The sequence below is a fragment of the Tiliqua scincoides genome, chromosome 3, assembly GCF_035046505.1.
Source record: "Tiliqua scincoides isolate rTilSci1 chromosome 3, rTilSci1.hap2, whole genome shotgun sequence".
Lineage (NCBI taxonomy): Eukaryota > Metazoa > Chordata > Lepidosauria > Squamata > Scincidae > Tiliqua > Tiliqua scincoides.
The window spans coordinates 150,562,116-150,589,392 of NC_089823.1; the positions used below are offsets into that span (position 1 = coordinate 150,562,116).

The 27,277-nt window shown below is 42.5% G+C and overlaps 2 protein-coding genes across 2 annotated transcripts in view; one reads left to right on the forward strand and one right to left on the reverse strand.

Annotated features, from left to right (window-relative positions):
• LRRTM3 (leucine rich repeat transmembrane neuronal 3) overlaps positions 1-7,919 on the forward strand; it is a 132,376-nt gene extending 124,457 nt beyond the window's left edge. The window contains 1 exon segment of the mRNA XM_066622271.1: positions 7,731-7,919. Coding sequence (XP_066478368.1) covers positions 7,731-7,919 — 189 coding nt within the window.
• The window catches only part of CTNNA3 (catenin alpha 3), an 808,499-nt gene that overhangs the window by 581,111 nt on the left and 200,111 nt on the right, over positions 1-27,277 (reverse strand). The window lies entirely within an intron of this gene.

A 27,277-nucleotide genomic window follows, 5' to 3' on the forward strand; every position in this document is an offset into this window, starting at 1 on the left:
TTGTCTTATTTATTTTCTATTAAATAGCATAGGGTTGCAAAATGGGGAAAAGTACAGGAGAGCTTTAGAACTTCCCAGTGCTGAAGTTCTGACTTGACTGCCCCCGACTTACCTTCAACTTTTCCTTCAAACTGTGTTGATTTATTTACAGCATAGTTATTGTCACTGGCTTTGTGATATCAATGGGAAAGGGCCAGGACAAGAAGATCTCAAAGAGGTCAATATAGAATGTTGAGCAGTGGGAGGGGAGGAATAGAGACTAGAAAAAGAGCATCACCACATTAAAATAGTATCAAAAAGCTAGTGGGAAAGGAGTGAAAGATACTGGGGGAATTGGTGAGCCATGACCAGGTGACTGGTTTTCACTCTGAATCTATCCCTTTTTACATTTGTCCATACACTGATATCTGGTCAGAAAGAAATACTTCCAAGCAAGGAAGGTTTCCCCTTTTCTATATGTAGTTTAGTAGCTCTCAAGGTGCTGCAATGATTTAAATAACTCTGTTTGAGAATATGGCAGAGAGAAGGTTGTTGACATAAGGAACCTAGTATGTCTCCATTGGCACACAAAGGGAGTGCACCAGGCCAGATTATCTAGTATAAATGATGGTTTTACTTGATCAGGAATGCAAGCTGAGTCTGTGCACTTCCCTTTCCTTCTTACCTCATGCACTGTCAGACATTTTCCTTGTTAAACCACAGCTCCATGGCACATGCAAAACCAGGGACTACATACAAGTGAAGATGTGAAACCATCAAGTTAGTTTCACATCCTGACTTGTAAATCACAATAACCAACTATATCAAGCTAAGTCTGAAAGTTCAGATTCCATGAGGAGTCTTCATGACCTTCATGAGGAGGTAAGGGAAGGGGCAAGAGGAACTCACACACTTAGTTTGTGTTTCTGATCCATTAATTTTTTGGTCACATCAACCAGTCTTACATCTGTACTATGCACTAATTTCACAATGATTAGTTCGGTACAACATCAGACTCCATCACCAAAGATTCCAGGAAATCTGGGCAATTGACCCTTATACACACTTGAAAGGAAGAAAAGTCAGACAAAGTCCTTTACAAAAGGAATTGCCTTCATTTCAGTGCCTTCTTTATTCACTTCAAGGAAGCATGACAATTCAAAAAGAATATTCTTCTTAGCAATGAGCTGTCAGGAAATGAACTGGTGGCAGGAAGAATAGCTACATCTCACCGAAATGATGTACACTTGCTACAGAAAGAAAATACTACAGTTATCAAGGAGTGGGCTTCCTAGCTACTTATAATGTTATGTATTTTTCATATTTAGGAGCTTTGCTAATAAATGGAACATGTATTCTGCCTTCACAGAAATATGTGCAAATTCTAACCATAAAAAGTAGAAAACATATGACAGATGGAATTTGTCCATGCTTTTTGCAAAGACAGAATTGTATGTCCAGATACACTTCAATCATTCCTGCCTTCAGTTTCAAAAATGTGCGTGTGAGAAGAATGGCTTCTGTAAGTAGCAAGAACAACCCTTCTAGTGGGTTGGTTTTTCTGTAGGAAAAACACCACCTAGCAGTTATTTTGTTTGTCATTCCTCCCTTGAAACTAAAATTGTATGTAGGCTAAGGGACCATTAGGCATAAATGAACAGTTTCCAGCTCTATAGATCGTCATTCAAATATGAGACACAATGTTTATCTTATAGTGCCAACAAGCTCTTTGATGCCCCACTCATGTTGCCCCACTGATTTGATGAATGACTAGCTATTCATACCTTGATAAGAGGGCAACTCTTTTGGGAAGGGAAGGTTGGAGGGAGACCCAGCCAAATTTATACCACCGTCTACCCTTTCACATTCATGATTGTAAGGCAGATGAAAATCTGCTGATTCTTGTGCCAAAAAATTATAGCTTACATATTTCAAACAAGCAGGCATTAAAAAGAGAATGTTGCAAAAGTACAGCCACAATTTAAGTTGTAGAGGAGAGTGATAAATCAACATTTTAAATTGGCAGCCTGCAGTGTACTTTTGATAGAAGAGCTGGAAAAGTCGCGTAGTCTCATTTCACTGTGTTCTGTTTAGAATTTCCCACTGCTTCTCAAGGTAAATTCATTTTATTTTTTAAAGAAAGGATGGAAACCTCACACACAGTGTTCTGTTGAAGGAAAACAAATAGAAGAAGCTGTCTCAGAAGCTAGCAATTTCATGAATTTGAGTTCATGAATTTTTATGAGGACAGATAAGGCTCACTAGTCACACACTACAGTCAATTCACCCTTTATGCGCATTTTGGATTCATCACACAGGAGAAAAGAAGACAAAATTCACAGGATTCCTGTCCCTTATCATTTTCATATGATATAATATATATTAGATTTTAAGCTTTGCGTTATTTGTAATTTACGGACTGACCACTTGGCAATCTCAAGGTAACCAAGCGTTAGGAGCTGTACGACATGGCTTAAGTAGACAGAAGTGCTTCTCCTACCTAGACATTTAATTCACAAGTATTCAATCAGAAACTAGTTCTGTGTGCACACGTTTCTCAGAACCTAACGTATGCCAAGAAAACAAGGACCCCTTACATTATGGAAATGTAATGTGGAAATTGTGGAAATTTTCTTAGCATATATTAAGAGGGTTTCTTCATGTGCAGACTATCAACCGTAGAAGTTTCAAAATCAGTCACCAAGACAAAAATCTGAACTTTAATGCTGTAATGTGGCCCAACCAGATGACTATTTTTTTTAACCCTGCTTCTTTTGTTGTGTAATGTACAAAATGGACTTTAGAGCAACGTAGATGGGGAGGGCTGCACTGTATTAGTTGCATTTTAAAACTTGCATTTTACATTTGACAAGTTACAATTTGCATTAGTACTAGTTAGAGAGGAACATGAGTACAGTTCTATTAAGCACTGCACCGGCTCTCCTTTACTCACCACTTCTACATCTCAGTCTCCAAAACCAGCAATATCATGCCTGCACAAAGATGTCAGAATGCAATGTAAGCAGCGGATCGTCACTTTGTTTGGCACAACCAGGAGCACAAGAGTCTCCTTCCCTGATGGGGGGCTGGGAGCTGGGCGGGCCCAGAGGGTTCTTAGGGCAGCAGCGCCCAGTCCTCTTCCCCCAGCTATCCTTAAGTTGGGACATCTGCAAGTTGGATATCCTTAAGTCAGGGACTCCCTCCCTGTGCAATATTCAGTATTGATGGGAGAATTCTGCCATGCTTGCTTTCATTAACTCAGAAATGATCCCCCATTCGGAAGAAATTAGGGGCGCAATCCAAACTGTGCCCTAGTTCCTTGCGACAGCCTCTGGGAGTTGCAAAAGTGCTGTAAGTCATTTTTGTGCCAACTCAGGAATCAGGAAGCTGGTGCACAACATGTGCTGGTCTTCAGAGGCCAAATCTGGCCCCGCTGTGTGAGTGGACAGGTGAGTTTGTGCTGGCTGAGTCAGGCCAGTGTGGGGGTCTGGGCAGGGTGGGCTTCAGGCAGGCCCGTGGGCAGACCAGGCCAAGGAGGGAGTGGTGACAGCATCCAGTGGTGACTGGATTCTAACCCCCCTCCCAGGCAGCCCAGCCTAGCACCAGGCCTCTCAGATCTACCTCTTTGGGTGGCGCAGATCTGAGTAGCCCCATTCAGGCCACTGCTGTGTTACCCGGCATAAGAGGAATAGATTCCCCTTGCCCTGGATTGTGCCGCAGCCAACCTCAACCCATGCATTAGATACAGCACAGGCCCACCAGCCTATTTTGTTCCAACATATGTTAGGATTGGGCTGTAGGTCATTTTCCAAGGCGATCTAAGGTTCAGAAAATGTCTCCCATCAGATGGCCCCCACCAAAATCCTATCCTTCCTACCAGCCTTAGTAGGAAAAGCAATGGCAGCAAGGAGTGAGGAGAGCACTTTTCTCCCATTGCCCTGTGCTGCAAATCACAGAAGAAAAACCTAATAAGTTGCCTTGTACGCAGTCAGATCGCTGATCCATCTAGCTCAGTACTGTTAACGCTGACCAGCAGCAGCTTTCCAAAGTTCTGCTTTTCATATGTTAAAACCCCCCACAGCTGGGAACATGGCTACTGCTTTGTCAGATGCCGAGCTCACAACTGCCATTGTGCGTGTGAGCTATGTTCTTCTGTCGAGATACTCATACTGAAACAAATATATTGTCGGGATATTGTTTTCACCTTCATGCTAGAATGGGGGAGGCACAACAGGTGCATCAAGCAATTTTATTTACTATGTTGAGATAAGTTTTGGAGCTTTACAGAGCACAAAAGAATATTCTAGATAGAATGATTGCTGTTCCTGAAAGATTAGTCTGTGAAAAATCAAACCAACTGCAATAGCTTTTAAATTACTTACTTTTGTCTTGCCTGCAGCATGCTTTGATTTAATGAAAAATATTACTCAACACTACAGTCTGGTTCCTCCTTATTGCCTACAGCACAAGGGTCTCATTATACTGCAAGGTGAAGGGAGGGAAGAAGCACATCGGTGTGAGCAGTGTACATATGCTCCCCCCAAATCAAGTGTAGCTCCACTCCTGCTTCATAGCCCCTCTATCAGCGAAACAACCCATCCCCATGGGTATACTTCCTGGAGCTTCTCATTCAGGCATATAATCAGACCCAGATCTATTCAGCTTTGCTAAAGACAGGGGATCGTGCACCTTTTCTCGAACAACGATTTCAAAGAACTATATTTAAGCTCAAAGAAGCCACCTGGACATAAAAATATAGGGGGGGGGGCATATCTGCAGATTCAGCTATCTCTGGACATGCAGGGTCCATGGGACCCTGCACACATCCCCACTGGAGGCGAGGGGAGCTCTACTCCCCTTGCCTCTGGAGGGTTCTCTGAGCTCAGTAGTGGCTGCAGACAGATGTCCACACCCTCTGCTAAGCTCAAACCAAGCTCAGAGAGTGAAAAAACGCAACTCAGTTTCATGGAGAAGTTCTCCAGGGCTTCCCCAGGCCTCCCAGTGCCTTACTGGGCATTAAAAACATCACTTTCAGTTTCTCTGTTTTTTCACTCTCTGAGCTCAGTCTGAGCCTCGCAGAGGCCCCTCCGGAGGTGAGGGAAGCCAAGCTCCTCCTCCAGAGGGTTGGAGACCATGGAGATGGGCATTTGCTTGTATCCACTGTTTCAACTATCCATGGAGAATTCCAGAATGGAACCCCTGCAGAGAAGGAGGCACACCTGTACACTGAGGCAAGGAATGCATGGGACTGATGTCTATGTGCCATGGGAAAAAGATTGCTCAATTGTCAGCTGAAAATACTTGTCACAGATCTATCAATTAAAGTACTAGAACACTGTTTCTCAACTAGTGATACTTGAAGTGGTGTCTGGGACTTCCAGTCCCCTATCATTTGGCAGTGAGACCAGCAATGCAATACAAGAAGCAGCCATAGGAGGCTCGGCTCAATGGGCAGAGCTCCAGTGAGCACTTTACACGCACTCAAAAAAGCCCTCCCATCTGCCCTAAGCCTCTTACTATTGTATGTTTTGTTATATCTGGCCCTCAATCCAGAAGTAACTGGTGATGATGTTATCGCCAGTTACTTCCAGCAGTATTTCCAATAGGTGAACCATGCGAAGTGGTACAGCGGGGGACAATCGTTGAGAAACTCTGTAACAGAGCACAACTATTAACTGCATTATTAGCTACTACAGTTTGGCTATGAATTTAGCTACTAATTAGTTGAGAAGCTCTTGTCTCACCAGTCACCCACACAGTAAGAAAATACTTATATTTGACATACGATGAATGTAAGCCTTTGTGACAGGCAGCTAACAACCTTTGAGAGACTAAGCTGTGTTACTGAAAAGGCAAGTGGAGGAACTTACATGTTTTGAAATAATAAAAGTTATGGAGGTGTCAAAACAACCTGCTACAAGACTTCATTTTGCAGGACCATCTCTTTCTCAAGAGTTGGATACATTTATGAATATTAATTGTATTCTGACGACAGAATGTGGTCCATCAGGTCAGAATGATGTTTCCACCTTCACCTGTGATCTGGGGCTTTTCCACAGAAGTGGAAGTGGCCACAGGCCAAGATGTCCAGTGCCATGATACAATGCAAAGCTCTCTACAGATCACACTGGATAAAACAGCCCACAGTGTGCTGGCAAGTCTTGATCAGGCACACTATGGTTAATGTTGCACTTACAAAGAAAATAGGTCTATGTGATTCAAGCAAGTGGATTGATGTCATTTGACACTATTTGCCCTGCAGGTATCTTACACACTTAATCTTACGATCAAGATCTTAATGCACTTGATCTCTTTTTCTTCAGCTGGTACATCAGAGATCGCCACAAAACAATATAGAAATCAGGTTGGGCTCAGTAAAAATTCCCTTTCAGAAGGCCTGCTAGATGAGTTTTGCCAATTGCTCAGGGTCAAAGGGAATGTTCGTCCTAGTTGGACAGGTGAGTGACCCTGTCACGTGCAACTTGTTTCATTAGGAATCATACTGTGTTTACACAGGCTTAGCACCTGACCTGCTCTTGTTCTCTGCTTATGAATTGGGGTAGAGGCAATACTTGGAGGATCCTCCCTTGTGATATTAAGGTTGAATACACTTGGCATTGATATTGCATTTTTGAGCATTCAATTTGATTCACATACACTGCTTTCATAATCACAAAAAATTTGTGAGATAGATCGTACTATCATATTCACCTTAAAGATGGGGGGGGAGGCTGATAGAACTGCTGTGGCTTACCTAAGGCCATTTAGTCAGTCCATAGATGATATCTGAACTCTGTAACTAAGGAGTGCAGGGTGGTACATCCTGCACCCCCGACAGCAGATCCAAGGCAAAAAAAGGTCTCCTGGAGGCCTTGAAAGATACTTCTGGTTTGTGTAGACGTTATTCCTGGGTAGACATGCATATGATTGTACTGTTACTCTTTAATAAACATGCGTAAAATGGCAGCCATGATACAACATCAGTATTTGATGAAACTCTTCTCATCCTTTTCAGTGATACAATCCTGAAAGTTTTGCAATATGATACACCTCACAGGAGTACTGTGACAATGAAAACATTAACAAACAAAAAAGATCCTTAATTAAGTTTTCTGTATGGTGTGGGCTTACATATAAATCATCGTTATTATGTATGGGTTTCTTTTGTTGCTCAAGTTTCCTTGTTATAAATGGTTTTATACTCTGCATTAGCAAGAGACTATGCCAATACAACTTTTCATTGCCATTGTCATCACTTTCACAAACATGCATGTGGAGAGTGCAATTGGACAGGACACTGGCAAATCCTTGATCAGAAGTCCCACTGTTTTGTAAACATTCATTGCAGCCACAGGATCTGTGTATATTCAAATCTGATTTCAATTATAGTTCTGGCAGAGGGAGGGCTTCACACTTTCCTGTGACATTTTCCCAATGAAAATCACACATCCGTACCCTGAAGTTGCAATTTGACCCCTGAGGCAAACATACAGATAGCATACAAGTATCGGTATGCTTTGCCTCATGGGGCAAATATCACTGAGAAAATGCTGTTGGGGGAAAGAATTTAACAGAGCCCCATCCCCTGTGCCGCAGTCCTGGCTGGATTCTCCACCTACTCCCTGCAGCTGCTCTTCAACGTATTTAATAAAAGTATTAAACAGCAGGAGGTCTAAGCATGAATCTCCCAGTGTTGCATTTAGTTTAGCCCTCTCTTTACTACTACTTTTCCTGTTTATTTCCTTCCCTAGATACCTCTATCTATGAACGTGTCAACATTTCTCGCATACGATCAGCCCACAATAAGTTACTGTGGTGTACACCATGAACTTCTTGCTCATAAGCCCTATGAATCAAACGCACAGGATGAAACAATGGAGACACACCTAGAGACTGATCTGGATTTGAGCACAATCACAACTGTAGCACGAAATCAGTGATCACACTCAGCTGGCTTATGGAGTCTGAAACACAGCCAAGAGTTGCCACCAAATTTTTATTTCACATAAAGGATGAAATGAAGAAGATTTCGTCAGTGATGGATTCCAGAATTCCCATTCAGTTACAAAAAGAGTTGCATATTAAGATACAGATTGTTTCAAGTCACTATTTGTAATTAGCTAAGTTGTGCAGTATTTTTTGACTTTAAAAACAGAGTATGATCCTTACAATAAATCTTTTTTCAAAACTCATCCTACCTACCTGTAAAAAAAACTGTACAGATCTAATGTATTTTTTCATATTGTAAAGTTTCAATATACTGAGACGTACTGGTATGTACAGGACCATGATTTAATTACATTTTACTTTACAAATTTCAGTTTCTAAAATTTTAAATTAACAGAAGTTATATCTTGTGTTATATTCAGAGTTTCTTGGTTTTGTAGAAACTGTTTTGTTACTGCTTTCATGCCCAGAAAAAAAATCCTCACTCTGAAATTCTGAGTTGTGCAAATCTTGCATTACTTTTATCTCACTGACTGCGTAGAGAATTATACTTGTTCCCGAAATAATCCATTAACCAAATTTGGGGTGGGGGTGGGGGAAAGATTATTGAAACTTACACAGAGAAGTTTTTTTCTTTTTCCTATAAATAGATATCAAAGATTTTTTAACAGTTCTCAGAATTAACTGTTGCCTTGAATTACAGCCTCGTTTCTAAAGCAATGAAATGTAATGATAAAGAGGGATTATTTTAACAACAAATCTCTGAATGAATGACTCATTGTTTTATTCCTTCCTGTAGTACTGTATCCAAAAACAAAAACAAAATACCATGGACAAAAACAGCAGTGAAGACAAAGGCAGTAACCACAGCAACCAAGTTCCATACACTTGCAAAATGCAGTTACTGGCTGACCAGAATGTTGTGTTATTTTCATCTCACTATACTGCAGCATAATGCAGTTGAATAGGCAAGATGATTAGTTGTGTTTCAATCCACCAAGCATTTTGTGCAAAGCTCCAGCATAGTGCACTTTGGGATCTTTTACGGCTGTCTCAGCAGTGCCCTGAACATAATCATAAGACAATATGCAATTTCCAGGTTTTTCATAAAAAATGACATGCATATTTCAATGTACACGAACATCTTGTATGACATAACATCCAAAGCGGTCTGCACAGTAATCTTTTGGAAACGCAAATAGAACATAACAAATAATCACTGTGGGATAAAATGTAAGGCCAATTCATGCAACTTCTGAGGGCTTTAGTCCATCCATATCAACTTGTTTTAGTTTAGATCAGATTGGATGTTGAAGTAATCCTTTATGCACTCAATCATGTTCACAATTCAGCAATATAAATGCTTCAGAACTATTATTTGCAGTGGCATTTGAGGGGCTGGTTTACATTCTCGCCAAAGAGATCCTATCCACATAATGGAGGTGTATGCACATATGCATCTCTGCAAATAAGGTAATAAGCTACCTGGACATTTCATTCATAGGTCTATAGTCATGTGGAGTTGATTGCCATGTTGTTTCTCCCTTTTGTTCCTGAGCAAGAAGGATTACCTGAACTGGGTCTACACATGCATGGGCTTATGCATGCACTCCTGGCTCGACTACAGTACATTCCCTTATGAGCAGAGGTTCCCAAACTATGAGCCGTGGCTCCCTGGGGAGCTGCAGAAACCAGTCAGGGGAGCCATAGAATCCTCATGAAAAACCCATGGCCCAACAGAATGTATAGGAGTGTAGCCCTAATGGGGAGACACGGCCCATGGCCCAGTAGGTCAAGGGAGCAACCTGTTGAAAAGGTTTGGGAACCATTGCCTTATAAGTGTAGTCAGGGAGTTCTCATGAATCCACTCTTCCACCATACAGAGCAATTCACTGAGAATGTATGTGAAGCATTCCTAAATAACGCTCTATGCTCCCCAATGCCTATAGACTACAGCTAAACCTCCATTTTGAATCAAGGGTGACAAAGAAGTCAGACCAAAAGGAAATGAAGACCAAAAAGCAATGGAAAGAATTTCCTGTGTCTCACCTAAGTCTACCTACTGACTGCTCAAGAGCATTATCAGATCCCAAACCTTGATAATTCAAATTCAAAGCTATGTGGAATAAAACTATTCCCGTTACCTTCAGTTGTTAAATAATTTTGTTTGTTTGTTTATCTATTAAACATTAGGAACCAGCAGATAGTTTAAACTATGGAAATATTTTTACCAAAAGATAAAGTATAACAAGTATTTATTGCATCACACACCAAATGAAAAAGAAAAGAAAACATTAAATATAATTAAAATCAAAATAAAATTGGTTATGCATTTCAGTTCTTCCTTTAGAACCACTGATGGCCACTCAATGACTGGATGAGAAAAAAGAAAAACTAAAAACCACCTCTTATATTTCAAATTTCAGTTTTAAAGTTTCAAGACCATTAATAATACTGTGTTATTGCAACAAATGTTATAGTGCAATTAGTTTTAAATTATAAGCAGATGCTTCTGTTAGAAGATTTACTTTGTGGTGTGCTGAGTAGGGGATAGGTAATCAGAAGTATCTGGATTTTCAGAATGTTAGGACAAAAGGGTTTCATACAGTAGTAACAACTTTTTTATAATAAAGGGAAGTTATTTAACCACAAATCTATTTTCTCAGTATTTCTCCCAAATATTTTACAGTGGCTTCAATGCATAATGACATTTAAAACTCTGAATTCCACCATTTGTATAAAGCAACTTACTGGAAAAAAAATTACCTTCAGAATATTGTTAAAAAGAAATATGAGGATAAAAAATGTCAAAAGAAAGTACATTGTATTATTTATTTAGCATCCTAGATTTTGTAACATATTTTGCATAAATTATTTGCTATTCAAAAATTTTTATTTGTCATTTTTAAGACTCATCTTAACTATCATTATCTTTTCAGTTTCTGATTTCTTCACTGTATTATCATAGTCATTCTTGGATTTCTGGTGTCTATCTAACAATCCGGGGCAATTGAAAGAGGTCTGAAAATGGGATCCACTACCTGTAGAAGGTCATTAAAAATGAAGTGGTAGACATATTCACATGAGCTGCATTCTCAGACAACGGTTTCATGTATGTACTTTTAAGTTTAAAGTTTTATTATTACAGATGTTTAAAGAAAATCTCTATTTCCCAGATGATGAAGTTATTAATGAAACTAATATACAGTGGACTCTCGACTTACGGTGCAATCATATTTGGATGACAACATCACACAGATGCCAGTGCTACATCCAACGTATCCTAACCCATCCAGGAAATACCACACCAGTGCAGCCCTCCCAGTAATGTTGGTGTGACGCTTCCCAGCAACCTAACAATGTCCATGGAAATCTCAGCACAGCCCATCTCCCATGGAGCAACTTCTTGACATTGGCACATAATCAGCATGATGTTGGCATGAAGACTGTGCATCATTGGTGTTAATGTCTAGCAATCGCTGTTACGTCCAAAGAGCCAATCACTGTATATACCCAGCCCTAACATTAGTAGTCAGAGAAGCACTGTCAGGGTGCACAGAGTAGGGGACAGGGTTGATGAGCAGCCAGTACTGGAGATGCTCCCCACAGAAATAGGCACCTCTACTGACCACACACAAGCACATACACACACACACACAATATGACACAAGGATGCCACACCACTCCTACCTCCTATGGGAGCTGCAGTGGTATCAGTAAAGAAGGGGCAAATGTAAAGACCTGTTAGGAATCCCTGTAATCAAGGTTGAGTCCCCTTATCACACACACATATCCAGGGAATGCCATTTTGACACATCTGACGAAGGAAGGAAAATAGCTTCCTTTGAAGAGGGCAGCCATGTGCAATAGGCATACAAGTATCTCCATGGCAAGGGCTTTGAGTCCCTGTGGTGGCATTCATCAGCTGGAATGAACTTTTTGGCCAAGAGAGGGACTGGGACAGGTCACAGGGGAGCCTCAACAACAAGCAGGCAAAGCAGAATGCTGGCTGCTCACTGCACAATAACACCGGCCTGGACCACACACAATGGGTTTGAGCCCAGCCAAGGGATGTGCCTGAATGAGCAAGGCACTCACCTTTTGTATGACTGACCCAAAACACCCATAGCAGGGACAAAAGAAGAGTGGGTGTCAGGTGTAGAACTTACATCAGCTACTCCACAAAGCAAAGTAAGCAATGTGCACCTCATCTGGTATTTAACAACTCGCCTCACCACAAACAGGCACACATGACAGGGAGGCTGTAGTACACGGGTCTATCAGTGGGAGCACTTCATGGACCAATCACTGGACCAGCATGTAACAATGTAAAGGGTACCTCCTGTAGCAGCCTGCCATTTGGTACCACACACACACACACACACCCTTTGCTTCATTACTGGCATCATCTGGGGTGGCTGTCAGTATGCTGCCCTTCCTGCCCACCATATACCTTGGCAGTTATGGCTCAGGGGGCTTATGATCAGTGAGAAGTGACCCCCTCCTCAGAACCCAAGACATCATGGAGTGAGGATGCTTCAAACTCTGGGAGGAGAAAGGCCCCTTCCCCATAGAGTCCCACTCTATGGCAGAACTGAGTCCCACTCTATAGCAGAACTGAGAAACAACTGAAGTGGGAAGAAGGGATCCCTATCTGCTAGCAAAATAACAAGTGTGATCCAGTAAAGGAGTTTATTGAACAGTATCAGTGACAGAACAGTATTTGAAAGAGAAACACATAAGTAGGGTTGCCAACCATCTCCTCCCAGCAGGGTGAGCTACACCAGCACAGCATTTTTCCAACACTGCACCAGAGTCCGTGGCACATCCATCAGAGGGCAGACTTCTATACCAGTGGGGCTATCACTGCACTGATGTACATGGAGATACACTGGTGTATCTCAAGGATAGGATTGGGCCTTTAATGGACTAATGCGGGTAAAGGGAGTCTTTTAACATTGAAAGTTCATTAAAATCTAAGTACAATGCACAAAATATAGATGAGCAGTTTTTAATGAATCAGAAAATGTCCCTTGTTTCTGTTAAATCAAGGTCTGTTAAATCAAGGGTTTACTGTGCTACTATATTCCGTCTACACTCTTGCCTTCTCAAACCAGTTCATATGCTACCACTTCAGCATGGTACCCACAGAAAACATACCTACATAGATTCCTTCTGTGAAGAGGTTTTGCTGGCATGTTTAAAATTGTTGCACCCTCATATAGAGCTTATTGACACATGGAACGATACCCTTAATCCTTATTTTGTACTGCAACTAAGTTTAAGGACATGAAACCGAAAGAACTGCATGTACTACCCCTTTCTCCCTGCCTCTGTTATCTCCCCTGTGTCAGTTTCTTGGGGCAGGAGGGGACTCTCATTTCGCATCATGTACACTGACGGTGTTATATAAATAATAACCAGAACAATCACCACCGCCATCACTGGACCACACTGGCTCATGACTAATGCCACAATCCTACACACGCTTACTTAGTAGTAAGCCCCACTGAATATAGCAGGATTTGCTTCTGAGTCAGCATGCACAGGATTATGCTGCAAGTCTCATTCTATTACGTTCACTGGGGCTTAGTCATGACTAACTTTTGTTGAATTGTGCCCATGCTGTCTAAGAAATGTAAACTGGGATGAAAGAGACAGGTAAATCACAAGTGGAACAGAATGCACTAAACAGAAGATTTATACATACTTCAACACATATCAGAATAAAACATAGGCTAAGTATATGGAAGCATTTCCTTGGTGAATCATAAATTCAAACCAAATAATTCACATGCGATGGCCAAAGTAATGAAAAGGAAACAATGAATTATTTAAAGAAACACTAGTGACAGATTCACTGATCCATGCACAATGGCCCTGGCACACCAGCAAAATGCAAATACTCATATTTGTGAATTTGAACCGATCTGTAAAAAGGGCAGTTGTTTCACTCAGGAATATGCAGCTTTTCATTCTCAAAACATAAACATGGCAGTCTATGCAGGAGATCAAACTACGTTTAAGAAAACTGGTAGAACAACAAAGGACAACTGCTGATCCAGTACATCTGGCACAGGGGTGGGGGATGATGGGGAGGGGGTGGAATAGGGTGAGGGAGGAGGCAGGGATTGGGCAGATCAGGCCTGGGAGTGGAGGTCCGACTGGTGACACCGGTGCATGGCATATCTTATTCCCCTTGCTGGGCCTGATCAACCTGCACAGATCAACTCAAAGTTGACCCATAGCAGCTGCTGGAGCTTATGCAGGGGCAATGGGACAAAGTTCTCTTACCCTGAGGAGACCTCCAGCAGCTAAATTCCCCCACAGGATGCAGCATAGATCACACCAACACTGCTGCATCACCACACCAGAATTTAGATAGGATTGGGCTGTTAGTACCGTACATTGAAAGTACATAGAGGAACGGACCTTCCTGCCAGGGGCAGGAAGTAGTGTTTAAAGAGCCTTTATCATGCACTGATGTATAAGTAGCATATACATGCCACACTGCCCCATCTGTCTATAAATAAATACAAGTCCAGAAACTTGAGTTTAAATTAATGAAATGAAAAGAAGCAAAAAGAGATCAATCAGTCGCCAGATTTTTCAGAATGGACAACATCATTCTTGTCAATTTTTCAAAATAGAGAAAGGATTGTGGGGGGAGGGGTGTCACAAGTTCATATCCCCTCCCAGAGATTGAAAAGGGTGAAAATAGAGAAATGTCTCCATTCTAAGGATCACTCTCGCAATAGATAAAATCCCTTCACATCACCTCAAATACAATGCTTTTCAATGAAAGTAGTTCACTTTTTATGATTCTATGCTTCTTATCCTCTGCATTCTGAAAATACTCCTTTCGTTAACATATTGCATGTTTCAATGGCTTTTTGCTCAGCCAAAGATACCTTCCACGTTCACTGCATTTGAAAAGAGCAGAGAGGAGGATTTTCCACTTCGTTAGGAATTGGGTGGCAGGAGTACAGAGGAGCGTTAAAAAATAGAACCACCACAGATATTTTGCTGTTAAAATTATAGCCAAGATTCCAGATTTTATAGTATCACATTTCAGGAGTGAATGCAAAACTTTAATGTGTTTGTAGAGCAAGTATCTGAATGACACCTTCCATAGGATGATTACTACAAGATCTACAGGGGGTGTATACATGCAGGCCACAGTCTAATATAAGACTTACCCGGCAAAAGTGTCACTAGGGTGTGTGGAGGGTGCAGACTGCACCAGGTGATGGGCATGGGGGTGTGTGACACCACTCCTGGCCAAAATGTTTAAAATCTTGGAACTTTAGAATAATATATAATAACTGATGTGTACTTTCATGCATAACGCAATGAAACAAACTGCATTAAAATATCTCCATTCTAGCAAAAGTTACAGACAAAAAACCAGTGGGGCAATGATGCACCACCATGCCCATTGCCTGGGGACTGCCCCGCCCACTGCATGGGAGGAGGTCCATCATGGGGATGATGCAAACCCTAGTAGCACTACTGTTACCCAGTGCATAGAAGGTCGATGAAATAAATGGGCTGAAGAAAGCTTAGCGCTGCGTTGGACTATGCACACAAGAAAATAACTTTTACCCAAAAAAATGTATTTTATGGAAAAGAGGACAGCGAAATGGCAGAAGGTTGGTTGCTGTCAAACAAAGAAACTAAAAGCATATGGTAAAAATCTATTGCATTATGTTGTTTTGTGTTTGTTCTTGATAGTAGTCATAATCAGAGTCAAAGTGAAATGCCTCACATATGGCTTTCCGTTCCTGTTTGCTGGCTACCGATAGACTGCCCTTGGGGCAATTTTTCAGGGGGTTCCATGAACAGAGGTAAATTTTTCTTTCATCCCACCTTAGCATCAATGGTAGACCTTGCCTGCAAAGCAAGGGCCGTCCCACCTGTATCAATTCTTTATCTTATATGTAGTTTTGTCACAGAATCATATCTGATTGGTTGCACAGCATTATGACAAAGTCTAAAGGCAACAGCACTATCCTAACTCTTATGGATGGGAGTGCAGCCAACACATGATCCCCATTTGTCTAACTTATGTCTGTTTGCCTTGTTGTCATCATAACTACAGTGTGTTGCCTGACAACTTTTTGATTTGAATGCACCTTGCCTGCACAGCACATTTGAATCTGTGAACAAAATTTACATCTTAGAAGTAAAGGAAGTTGTTAGCAACACAAAAGAAGGGTCCCCAACGCTACCTGTTCCACCAACTCCATGGCCAAATTGGTCTTAGCAGTCTAACTCTTGACTCCTGAAATGCAGCACAAATGAATCAGGAGAAAAAAAAGACTGGTATCTTTGGCTCTAGGCAGGCCATTTATAAAGCAGCTGATGTGACTTGTGTTGAACTGTGGGTGGCAGGGAGTGTCAGATTTGGTGTGCCCTTCACCTGAGTCTGCTGTCCGCTCCCTCAAGCCTGCCATGGATGGAACCACACTGATCTACTTCTTGCTTGCTAAAAGAGAGTGGGAAGCAGATCACTTGTTTCCTCATCTTGTTTCTTCCTTGGTGGTTCTTTCCCAAAAACAGGAAGTGCAGGACTTTCTATTTTATTTAAAGGGACAGCACAAGGAAGAAGCATGGTGAATGGGTAGTGATGGGCTTGTTCCTCATGTGACTAAAAAGGACCATGTAAGGAATGAGCACTTTCTTACTCCCTCACCTTCCTCCTTTCTCATATAGTCCTTTTAAATAATACATGAAGTTCTGCACATCTTGTTTCCAGGAAAGAACCTGAGTGGCAGTCCTATGGTGCAGGTTAGTGGCAGCAGATCTGCCTTAGTTCTTGATGCAGCCCCACCATCAACCCACAAAACTCCCTCTATCTTGTCTCATGAGCTGTCAAATTGATGACATTTAGTGCCTTTGCTATGCTCCCCCTGTGTGTGAAAGCTGTGTGCATGTATGTTGTTTTAGTCTATTTTCAAACTTTTCCAGGGATGCCTGAGAACAGCCTCAGGTCTCCTTTGTAGGTGGATTCAGTTAAGTGTCACAGCAGCTAGTCAAACAGCCAGGATGCTCTGTTGAGAGAACAGAGCATCCTGGCTGTTTGACTAGCTGCTGTGACACTTAACCGAACTTCCAAGGGCTGCTGTGCCAGTTAAGAGGGATGAATTGCAGGGAAGTTGTGTCATTTCAGGGCCTGCTGCTCACTTCCTGCTTGCAGCCCTTGCTTCAGGTTACGGAGAACCTTATTCTAGCCATAGCGTTTTGGTATGGCCAGAATTCTTCCTCAACCAGCTCTTCTCTTCTCCTACTCTCTTCCACTACCTTTTTATTTTATATACAGGGGCATCCATATTCAAGGATCCCGTATCCGTGGATTCAGTTATCCACTGATCGGGTCCTACCCCCACACACACCCCCGCACATGCCCCCTCCAGAGGCAAGAGGAGCTCTTGCCTCTGGAGGGGAGTCTCAGCTCAGCAGAAGCCAGGGATGTCTGAGCCTCTGCCGGGTTCAGACTGAGCTCTACAATTGAAATAATGCAACTTCCGCAACTAAGAATAAGAATACAACAGATAAAAACATAGACTAAAAACCATTAAAACAGCTAAAAATTATGCCTAGTTTCCTAGCCCCTGTTTTCTCTGAGGAACCCTCTTTGCCCTACTCCCCTCATTTCTCCTCTCCTTGTTTACACCACCACCTGCCCCTTTTCCTTTTTCAGGACTTCCTCTTTTCTCTCACTTTTTCCCTGTAAATAGTAACTGCTTACTTTTAGAGCCTAGTTGTATGAATAGCTAAGAAACATTGAACTGCTTATTTTGATTCCCCCATCCTAGAAGTGTGTTTGTTGCATCTGCACCCTTGCCCCTCTCTTTCTTCATTGCTGAACCACTGAGCCATGCTATTGGCCATTGCACAAGGTCCTAGCGTATGAAATAGGTTTCCCCCAGCTGCACATATTAACACGTGTTCTGCAACGCACACTCTGTAACAAATGTCTCTGGAGTCAGTGCATTTACTAATTGTGCTCATCTCAGGGCCCCAATTATCAGGAAAACAATTTATTTGCTGTAAAGCACTGCTAACTCTGTTTAGCATATTTCCAAAAAGAATTGCACAGTGCTAGTTGGCACAAGGATACACAAAACCACCTATTCTCTATAGATCAAACTGTTTGATCCATTCTTTAAACTGTTCTTGGTATTAAATTATTCCCATCACCACTATATTTCTGAATTTAAGGCCAGTAGATAGCATAGCATAAAGTAGGTCAGCTCCTATTTTTCTTCTCTGGCTAATGATAGAATCTGATTTATTTTAATTAGAAGGTTTCCAAGTAAATCAACATTAGCATCAGCGGAGTTCATCAAGATTGATGGTATTTTAATGAATACCAAAGGAATTAGTGTACTTTAATGTCTTGCCACTGGAACACTGAGAAGAATGTTCAAGTAAACTGAAGGTGCAGTGAAGACAACTGTGAAAATTCCACATGGCAAGGATCTCATAGCCTATTTAATCTACCTGTTTTGCACATAAATAATTTTTAAGCTGCCTCTTTAGTTGGGTAACCAGAGCAGCACTTACTGTGTGGTGGAAAATGACTCGCAACACTAACTTCATAATGACTAGCCCTATTACCTCAAAGGCCTAATGCATTCATAATGGCGGACATTTCCAAGTGTCACCAATTTAGATATTACATATGTAAGGGTAATAATCTACAAGTGAGCATTAATGAATATTAAATTACCATTGAGATATCACATCTTTATTAATTTCAAATCCTCTCTGAAGGAAAGATAGGCAAGGCAGCAAGAGAAAAGAAATGGGCAGCAGGTCTTTGGAACTTTCTAGCAGAAGGGATGCAATTCTGCCTAGGGCTGATCATTTTTGAGAGAAAAATATCGAGCACTGAGGCCAGTGGAGCTGAACAGTCAATCAGCCTCTGTCCCCGCTCCTGTCCCCAACTCACAACATTGATCTTATGGATTTTCAGGAAAGAAATGAGTAGTGGGGGAGATATACTATAGTAATTTTACTATAGTATTCGAAAATGTTACTAAACTCCGTTGTCACCCAGAGATGCTTTTTGTTTCCTTGTGCAAAGTCCTATAATTATCCCTGCTCTGGAAGCAGAACTTTGTCACTTCTCAGTCCCTTGGAGATGTCCACATGGAATATTTTTGTCACTTCTCAATCTTTTGGAGGTGTCCATGCTGCACCTTTGGAGGTTTCTTTCCCCATAAGAAGCCTACTCCAACCTAGTGCATTTTCTTCTCATAAGTATCCATGTTGCTGAGTGGTTTTTGTCACTTCTTAGTCCTTTGGAGGTGTCCATGCTTTGTGTTCTGAAGGTCTCTTCCAGGTAGAGCAGGGCTGGTGGAACGCAGGCTCAGAGGTTGGATGCGGGTTTCAGCAGAATCCTTCCCTGTGGTGAGCAACCTTTAGGTTCTGCTCCCGCATGGCTCATTCTCCTGGTGGACAGAAGAACATAAGAACAGCCCCACTGGATGAGGCCATAGGCCCATCTAGTCCAGCTTCCTGTATCTCACAGCAGCCCCACCAAATGCCCCAGGGAGCACACCTGATCACAAGAGACCTGCATCCTGGTGCCATCCCTTGCATCTGACATAGTCCATTTCTAAAATCAGGAGGTTGCACATACAACATCATGGCTTATAACCCATAATGGATTTTTCCTCCAGAAACTTGTCCAGTCCCCTTTTAAAGGCATCCAGGCCAGATGCCATCACCACATCCTGTGGCAAGGAGTTCCACAGACCAACCACACGCTGAGTAAAGAAATGTTTTCTTTTGTCTGTCCTAATTCTCCCAACACTCAATTTTCATGGATGTCCCCTGGTTCTGGTGTTATGTGAGAGTGTAAAGAGCATCTCTCTATCCACTTTATCCTTCTCATGCATAATTTTGTATGTCTCAATCATGTTCCCCCTCAGGCGTCTCTTTTCTAGGCTGAAGAGGCCCAAACGCCGTAGCCTTTCCTCATAAGGAAGGTGCCCTAGCCCAGCAATCATCTTAGTTGCCCTCTTTTGCACCTTTTCCATTTCCACTATATCCTTTTTGAGATGTGGCGACCAGAATTGGACACAATTCGCAAGGTATGGCCTTACGATAGATTTGTACAAAGGCATTATATTAGCCATTTTGTTCTCAATACCTTTTCTAATTGTCCCCAGCATAGAATTGGCCTTCTTTACTGCCGCTGCACATTGGGTTGACACTTTCATCGACTTGTCCACCACCACCCCAAGATCTCTCTCCTGATCTGCCACAGACAGCTCAGAACCCATTAGCCTATATGTGAAGTTTTGATTTTTTTGCCCCAATGTGCATGACTTTACACTTACTTACATTAAAACGCATCTGCCATTTTGCTGCCCATTCTGCCAGTTTGGAGAGATCCTTCTGGAGCTCCTCACAATCAGTTCTGGTCTTCACCACTTGGAAAAGTTTGGTGCCGTCTGCAAACGTAGCCACTCACTGCTCAACCTTGTCTCCAGGTCATTTATGAAGAGGTTGAAGAGCACCGGTCCCAGGACAGATCCTTGGGGCACACCGCTTTTCACCTCTCTCCATTGTGAAAATTGCCCATTGACACCCACTCTCTGTTTCCTGGTCTTCAACCAGTTCTCAGTCAGGACAGGACCTGTCCTCTAATTCCCTGACTATGGAGTTTTTTTCAGTAGCCTTTGGTGAGGGACCGTGTCGAACGCCTTCTGAAAGTCCAGATATATAATGTCCACGGGTTCTCCCGCATCCACATGCCTGTTGTCCTTTTCAAAGAAATCTAAAATGTTCATGAGGCAAGAGTTACCCTTACAGAAACCATGCTGATTCTCCCTCAGCAAGGCTTGTTCGTCTATGTGTTTTGAGATTCTATCTTTGATGAGGCATTCCACCATCTTACCCGGTATGGATGTTAGGCTGACCGGCCTATAGTTTCCCAGGTCCCCCCTCTTTCCCTTTTTAAAGATCAGCATGACATTTGCTATCCTCCAATCCTCTGGCACTGTGGCCGTTTTGAGGGACAAGTTGCATATTTTAGTCAAGAGATCAGCAACTTCATTCTTCAATTCCTTAATAACTCTAGGCACCAGGACACCCGGGCGCCTGGGCACCAGGACACTTGGGCAGTTGTGTCTGCACGGACATCCAGTCGTGCAGCCTTCTGGGATGCTGAGCAACAGACGTGATGTCCCAGAGCATCCTGCTGTCCACGTCTAGCAGGAAAACGAATCACATGGGAGCAGAACCAAAAGCTGCAGTTTGGATGGGGACAGCATTTCCAGAGGACTGCAGTTGCAAATTTGGGCGTTGCTGACATAGACTCTCTCCGTTTTGTGATGCTTTCTTCCCTGCTGAAAGTCTCCACGTTATCCAATTTTGCCAGACTGTCATGCAGTCAGGAGATCTCTTGCTCTTGTAGCTGCCCTTGCTCTGGAAGAAGTTACATTCCCTGGCTCAAAGGACCACATATTTTGCTGCAATATTGTCCCTTAGAATCTGGAATCGCACAGCCCAGAACTTGCTGCTTAGAAAGACTTCATACACAAACCCTGCCTGGCAGAATAATATTAGTAATCTCTCCCTTTCTCTCTTCTGTTGATCCTTGTAACACAGCTCTCTCTCTCTCCCTCCCCCCAAAAGCCTTCTTTGAGATGTGCATATTTCAAAGCTCCCTGCTAATCGCCTTCTTCCACTGGCTGATTTGGGATGAAACCCAGTTCAACACAGCCTCACTGAATTGCTGTCTATCCTTTAATAGGGGACCTTTAATAAACACTATCTTCTTTTGAAAATCTCAGTCTTATGATTTCCAACAGCCCACTTTTGAGGTGGTTTGCTCTGTTCACCCACTGTAATGATTCCAAAGCGGTCAGACACTGCTGAATTTGACCTCTTGCTCTGGAACAGGGATGGGCAAACTTTAGGGATCCTGGATCTTTAACAATTGTGTAGGAGAGAGAATTTCTGTGAGATGACAAGCCACACCTGCTGAAACTCCCTCTTCTATACAATTGTTAAAGGGCCAGGATCGCTAAAGTTTAAAGTTTGCCCACCCTTGCTCTAGAACAGGAGTCTCCAAACTTTTTGGCAGAGGGCCGCATCAAATATCTGGCATGGTGTTGAGGGCTGAAAAAAAATTTAAATATTAAATTTAAATAAATAAATTAGAGATGGAACTTAGATGAGTGAATAAATGAATGAATGGGTTCATTCATTCAACCTCTCTGGCCCTCAGAACACCCTTCAGACACAACCAGAGCAACAACTCTGGTCATGTACAGTTGAATGGGGCAGAGGCTTTCAGGGGACAAAAGGCTGACTGTGGGCTAAATAGAGGCTTGTCACGGGCCACATCTGGCCCCCGGGCCGGGGTTTGGAGACCCCTGCTCTAAAAGTATAGCTAATTACCCAAATTGAGTCAACTGTGTGTGCATGCATGACGCAGTGTTGGCAACAACCTCTTATCTGCAACCACCTCACTCAGCCCCGTGAATGCAGCAGTCTTGGTCCACCCTTATTATGTACTTCGACAGCTCACTACAATGGTCAATTCACACCATGAATGCCATCAAAGTGTCCTTTGCATTGTGGCTATGCAGAGGACCAGCAGAAAATCTGGTGTCAGGCAGCATAAGATTACCAGTTTCATGAACTCTACTACAGATTGTACTGTTCAAATATTTGAAAAGTTGAAGACTGTAATATATTGCACCTACTAATCCTGTGCTCTTTTGGAGGGGAAAACCATTTCATTAGAAATAGGCATGTTCATTAATAACAAATCATGTGTCACCTCAGTACTGCATACTTCAACCTTCCTCTGCCTTACTGATAAAGCATATAATAAATGAGGCACAAAAAAGCCATTATATGAAATATTCAGAATGAACAGATTTTGTGTTCTTCTCAGCCTCAACAGAGATAATGAACTATTTTATTTCACTGCAAATGATAATGGTACACCTCTACTCCATCTGTGTTTTTTGCTCTGAATTGTAAATAAATAAACAATACAATTTCAAGCAAAAATAATAACAACCCAGAATTCATAGCTTGTTTTTTTTCAGGGGGAAAAAAAGGGCAGGCTGGTCCTTTTAAAGAACTAAATCTGAATGCAAGTGTGAAATGGAAGGCAATGATTTTTTTTTTGTCAGTTTTGTCCATGTTTGCTTCTTCTCATTACACTTTCACAGCTTCCTTCTTCTGTCAGAGATCTCACTGGCATAAGTGAGAAAGTTAAGTAAGACACCTATTCAGATATATTTGGAACAGCAAGGAAAAACTATCCCTCAAACTTCCAGTTCAGCTAGTGTCATCAGACAGATGTCATTCGCAAGAACAAGAAGAGGAGACTAAAAATTCCTTATCAAACTTGAACTGATAAACCCACATTAAAACAAAAACTCCCTGCAGTCCGTAACTCAACATCTTCACATCTTGCAAAGCAGTGTTCAGGGCTGATCCAAGGGTAATTTGGCCACATTGATCAAATTGGGCCCACAAATGAGGGCCACACACTGGGTGGTGAGCAGAGTGCCTACCAGCACAGCCACCACGTTGCTCTGTGGCTAATGCTTTGACATGGGATCTTCCATGCCAAGGCATTGTAAGGAGAGCACGGCAAACAGAGTTGCTGCTTGGAGGCCCTCCCACCCATCCCTGGGTCCAACTGGCCCCAAAGTTGGCAGTGATGTCATCATGTCACTGCCACCTAATGCCAGGTGCCACACTTTACATAGGACATCATCAACCCTGGGCTCACTGCTACTGTATGTTTCAGTGAGTAGGGGACCTCACAGGGGTGGAGGTGCCACCAAAATGTTTTGCATTGACTCCCACAGTTCCCAAGGCTGGCCCTGGCATTTTTCTAAAAGTAAGTTCACACATGCATGTTCATGACTCAATAACTGCTATATTAAGCAATCATTTATTTTCTTATTTCTATCCTGCCTTTCTACATGGAGTACATAGGAGATGACTCTCAATAAAACTACAACTACATAGACATCATAAATAAGCTATGAATAGACCATCAAAATACAATACAAAGTTGCATTTCAGAACATAATATGAAAGAGCAAATTATGAGTCAAACGGAGTGTTATGTTAAACACATCGCTGGACCCTCTGTGCCAGTGGTTCTCTGTGCCAGTGGTTCATGTAAAGGTTCCCCCGTCGCTTTAAGGGGTGGGGGAAGGGGAGAAGGATGGAAGCGATCCCCAGGAACCCATCCCTATGGGGGGCAAAAGTGGGGTGCTTTCACTTACTTTTATGTAGGTAGGGCTGCAGCAGGCTGCAGGAGGTACGGGGAGCGTTGTGCAGCCCTCTGCAGTGCCCCCCAAGGCTTGGAATCTTCAGTAAAAGCAAGTGCAAGGCACTTCTGTTTTGCAGGAGATGTTTTGCATCCACTTTTACTGAATGTTCCAAACCTCAGGGAGCACTGCAGAGGGCTACACAGGGCTCCCAGCACCTCCTGCAACCTCCAACAGCCCTACCTAAATAAAAGTGAAAGCACCCCTTTCACCCCAACTTAGCAATGCGATCCTGGGGATTGCGTCACTGCCTTAGCCCCTCCCCCACAAAGTCTTACTGAGGCAGTAAAGCTCCCTCAAAGTCTGAGAAACACTGCTCTGTACAGTTTGTGTGTGCATGTTTGTGCCTTTTATGAAGTGGGGGATTACGATTAGGGCCAAAATGCATTAGTAAAGGTATTTAATCCAATTGTCCCCTCCCACTATTAGCCCCAAGAGGGAAGCACCCATAGGCACAGTTTCCCTAAAGTGCCTAATAGCTGCTCCAGGAGCAGGGGATGGGGCATTTGCATCAGTATTGCCCCTATGTAAATGCTCACTAGAACGAACAGTGTACATTGCTTGGATTACAGGTGGAGCCTATTTATCTGCATTAGTTCCGTTCCGTGACTCGGCGCGATTAACAAAAAACGCATTGTGCTAAATTCCATAGAGTTACGCAAATACACTGCAGCCTGACACTTCTGGATGGAAGGAAACTAAGGCAGTTGTTATCAATCCCCTCCCCTCTGTACTCAGCCTTCCCCGTTGCCAGCTGCCCAGCTTCTTTCACAAGGGATGCTGATCTTTTAAGAGTTCAGCCCTATGTGTTTCTACTCAGAAGTAAGCCCCATTGTAGTCAATGGGGCTTACTCCCAGGCAAGTATGGAGAGGATTGTAGGCTATATCTCATGTTTTGCTTGGTGGGAAGGCTTGCTTGTGTCGGTGATAGCCTGCACCATGGGGGGGGGGGTTGCTCATGTCGGTGATTGCCTGCACCATCTCAATGGGGGTGGGAAATTGGCAAACACTCCCTGAGTTTTTTAAAGTAATCCCCTCTGTTGCTACCACACCTGCCCCTATGTGAGTGAGAGTGAGTGAGAGTTCCACCTTGCTTCCGGCTACAGAGATTTTCAGCCTCCCCTTCCCCTCTTCAGCCTCTTTGCTGGCTCAGGGGCTCCAGGAGTGTTACTGTTCCTTTGCAAGGGGAACCTCTTCCAGGGCTCCAGGGCTATTTCCCTGCCTGGGCGAGGCAGAGCCTTTTTGCAGTGTTTTGGGCTGCCTGGAAATGGAGCAAGACACCAGTGCAGGGCAAAGGAGGCAAAGGTGTGTGTGACTTTCAGTTCCCCCACTCCATCTGAAACAAATTCGCAGATAAAAAATCTGTGGATAAATAGGCTGCACCTGTACTATCGTAAGAAAGGTATTTAGAAAATAAACACTGCAGGAAATTCTCATCAAAAAACAAACCACACAGTTACTTTTCCATATTACTTGATACTATTTCAAATACAAATTATTTTTAACAGAGACAAATCACACATTGTCAAAGATCACACTGGCATACATGATCAATCTAAAAATCACTAAGTAATAACATCAAAAGGGATGTCAATGTACTTCTGCATTAACACTCAGTCAATTGTTAATTCTCGAACAGTCATTTTAGAGCATATCTGTAATCGGGTCTGTAATTGAATCATGAGTCTGGAATGCTACTGCTGACATATGACCTGAAGTGTGGTACGTGTCCTTGAAAAAGACAAGTGCCCCTTCCCCCAGTACATCCTCAGGCTCACAGGCGAAGTTGGTCATGCAGACAGCACCATATGTATTGGTCCAAAGCTGCAATCTCTGACACAAGCAATTTATATGACTTGAATTTATCTGATCCCCCAGAAGCACTGGATTAATATACCTTTACCCAAGATCATCTGCTCACAAGCTTCTGAAGACTGTGCTACAAAATGGAAAAGCATAAGGTTACACGCAAATAAGTTTTTCAAGAAACATTTTTTTTTTCACTTTCAGCTTGAAAATGTCTGAAAATTGACTTTTGTGTAGCAGTATTTTAGGACAGTAGAAGTTACACAAATTTTGCAATCATCATAATAATAATAAATATAAACTTTATTTATATCCCGCCCTTCTCCCTAAAGGGAATATGATTCTCCCTAAAGGGAATCATATTTTCATGCCAGTGACATTGCACTCTTAAAACTGAGACAAATTTGTAACTCTGAGAAAATGCAGGGATTGGATTCCAAATCCATGCTTTTAACCATTTTGGAACTGAAACTGTGGTGCTGGGGACATTTTAATGGCTAAAGTGTTGTGTATTCACATTCAATACTAAAAAGACTAAACTGAAAAAAAGGAAATGTCCTGTGGCTGGAAATTCCATACTCTCAATAAATTAGACAAATAAGACCCAAATCCTAACCCATTTTCCAGCACTGGCATAGCTGTGCCAATAGGATGTGCGTAGCATCCTGCAGTTGGGGACACTCACAGAGGCCTCCTCAAAATAAGGAAATGTTTGTTTCCTTACCTAGGAGCTTCATTGCCCTTACGTTAGGGCTGGAAAGTGGGTTAGGATTGCACCCTAATAGTGATGCCAGTTTAAAGTTTTTGCATACCTTGTTTTGAATCTGAATTCTGAATCTGAATCTGTGTGCAGTCACTGAATATTCTGCAGCACACCAGCAGACTCCACCTCAGTACCCCTGCCTGCTCTTGGCTGCTACGAAACCAAAATTTGGTGACCTCTCACTACTGGTCTAAAATGATGATGATATTCTTCCTAGAGCTGACCTGCAACTTCCCTTCCATTTTCCCCACTACCTTTTCAGGCAGCAAAAATAGGATGCCAATTCCAGCCATTTTTTCAGGGAAACTTGAAAATACAAAGACATTTCTCAGCCCACTGAATGGGACAGTCACCATTTTTACTGAGAAGCCTCCTCAGAATAACTAGTAGTAGTCTGAATAGGTCACATTTTTGGGCAATGAACAGTAGGGGGAGTGTCTGGTGCATATGTGGTGAG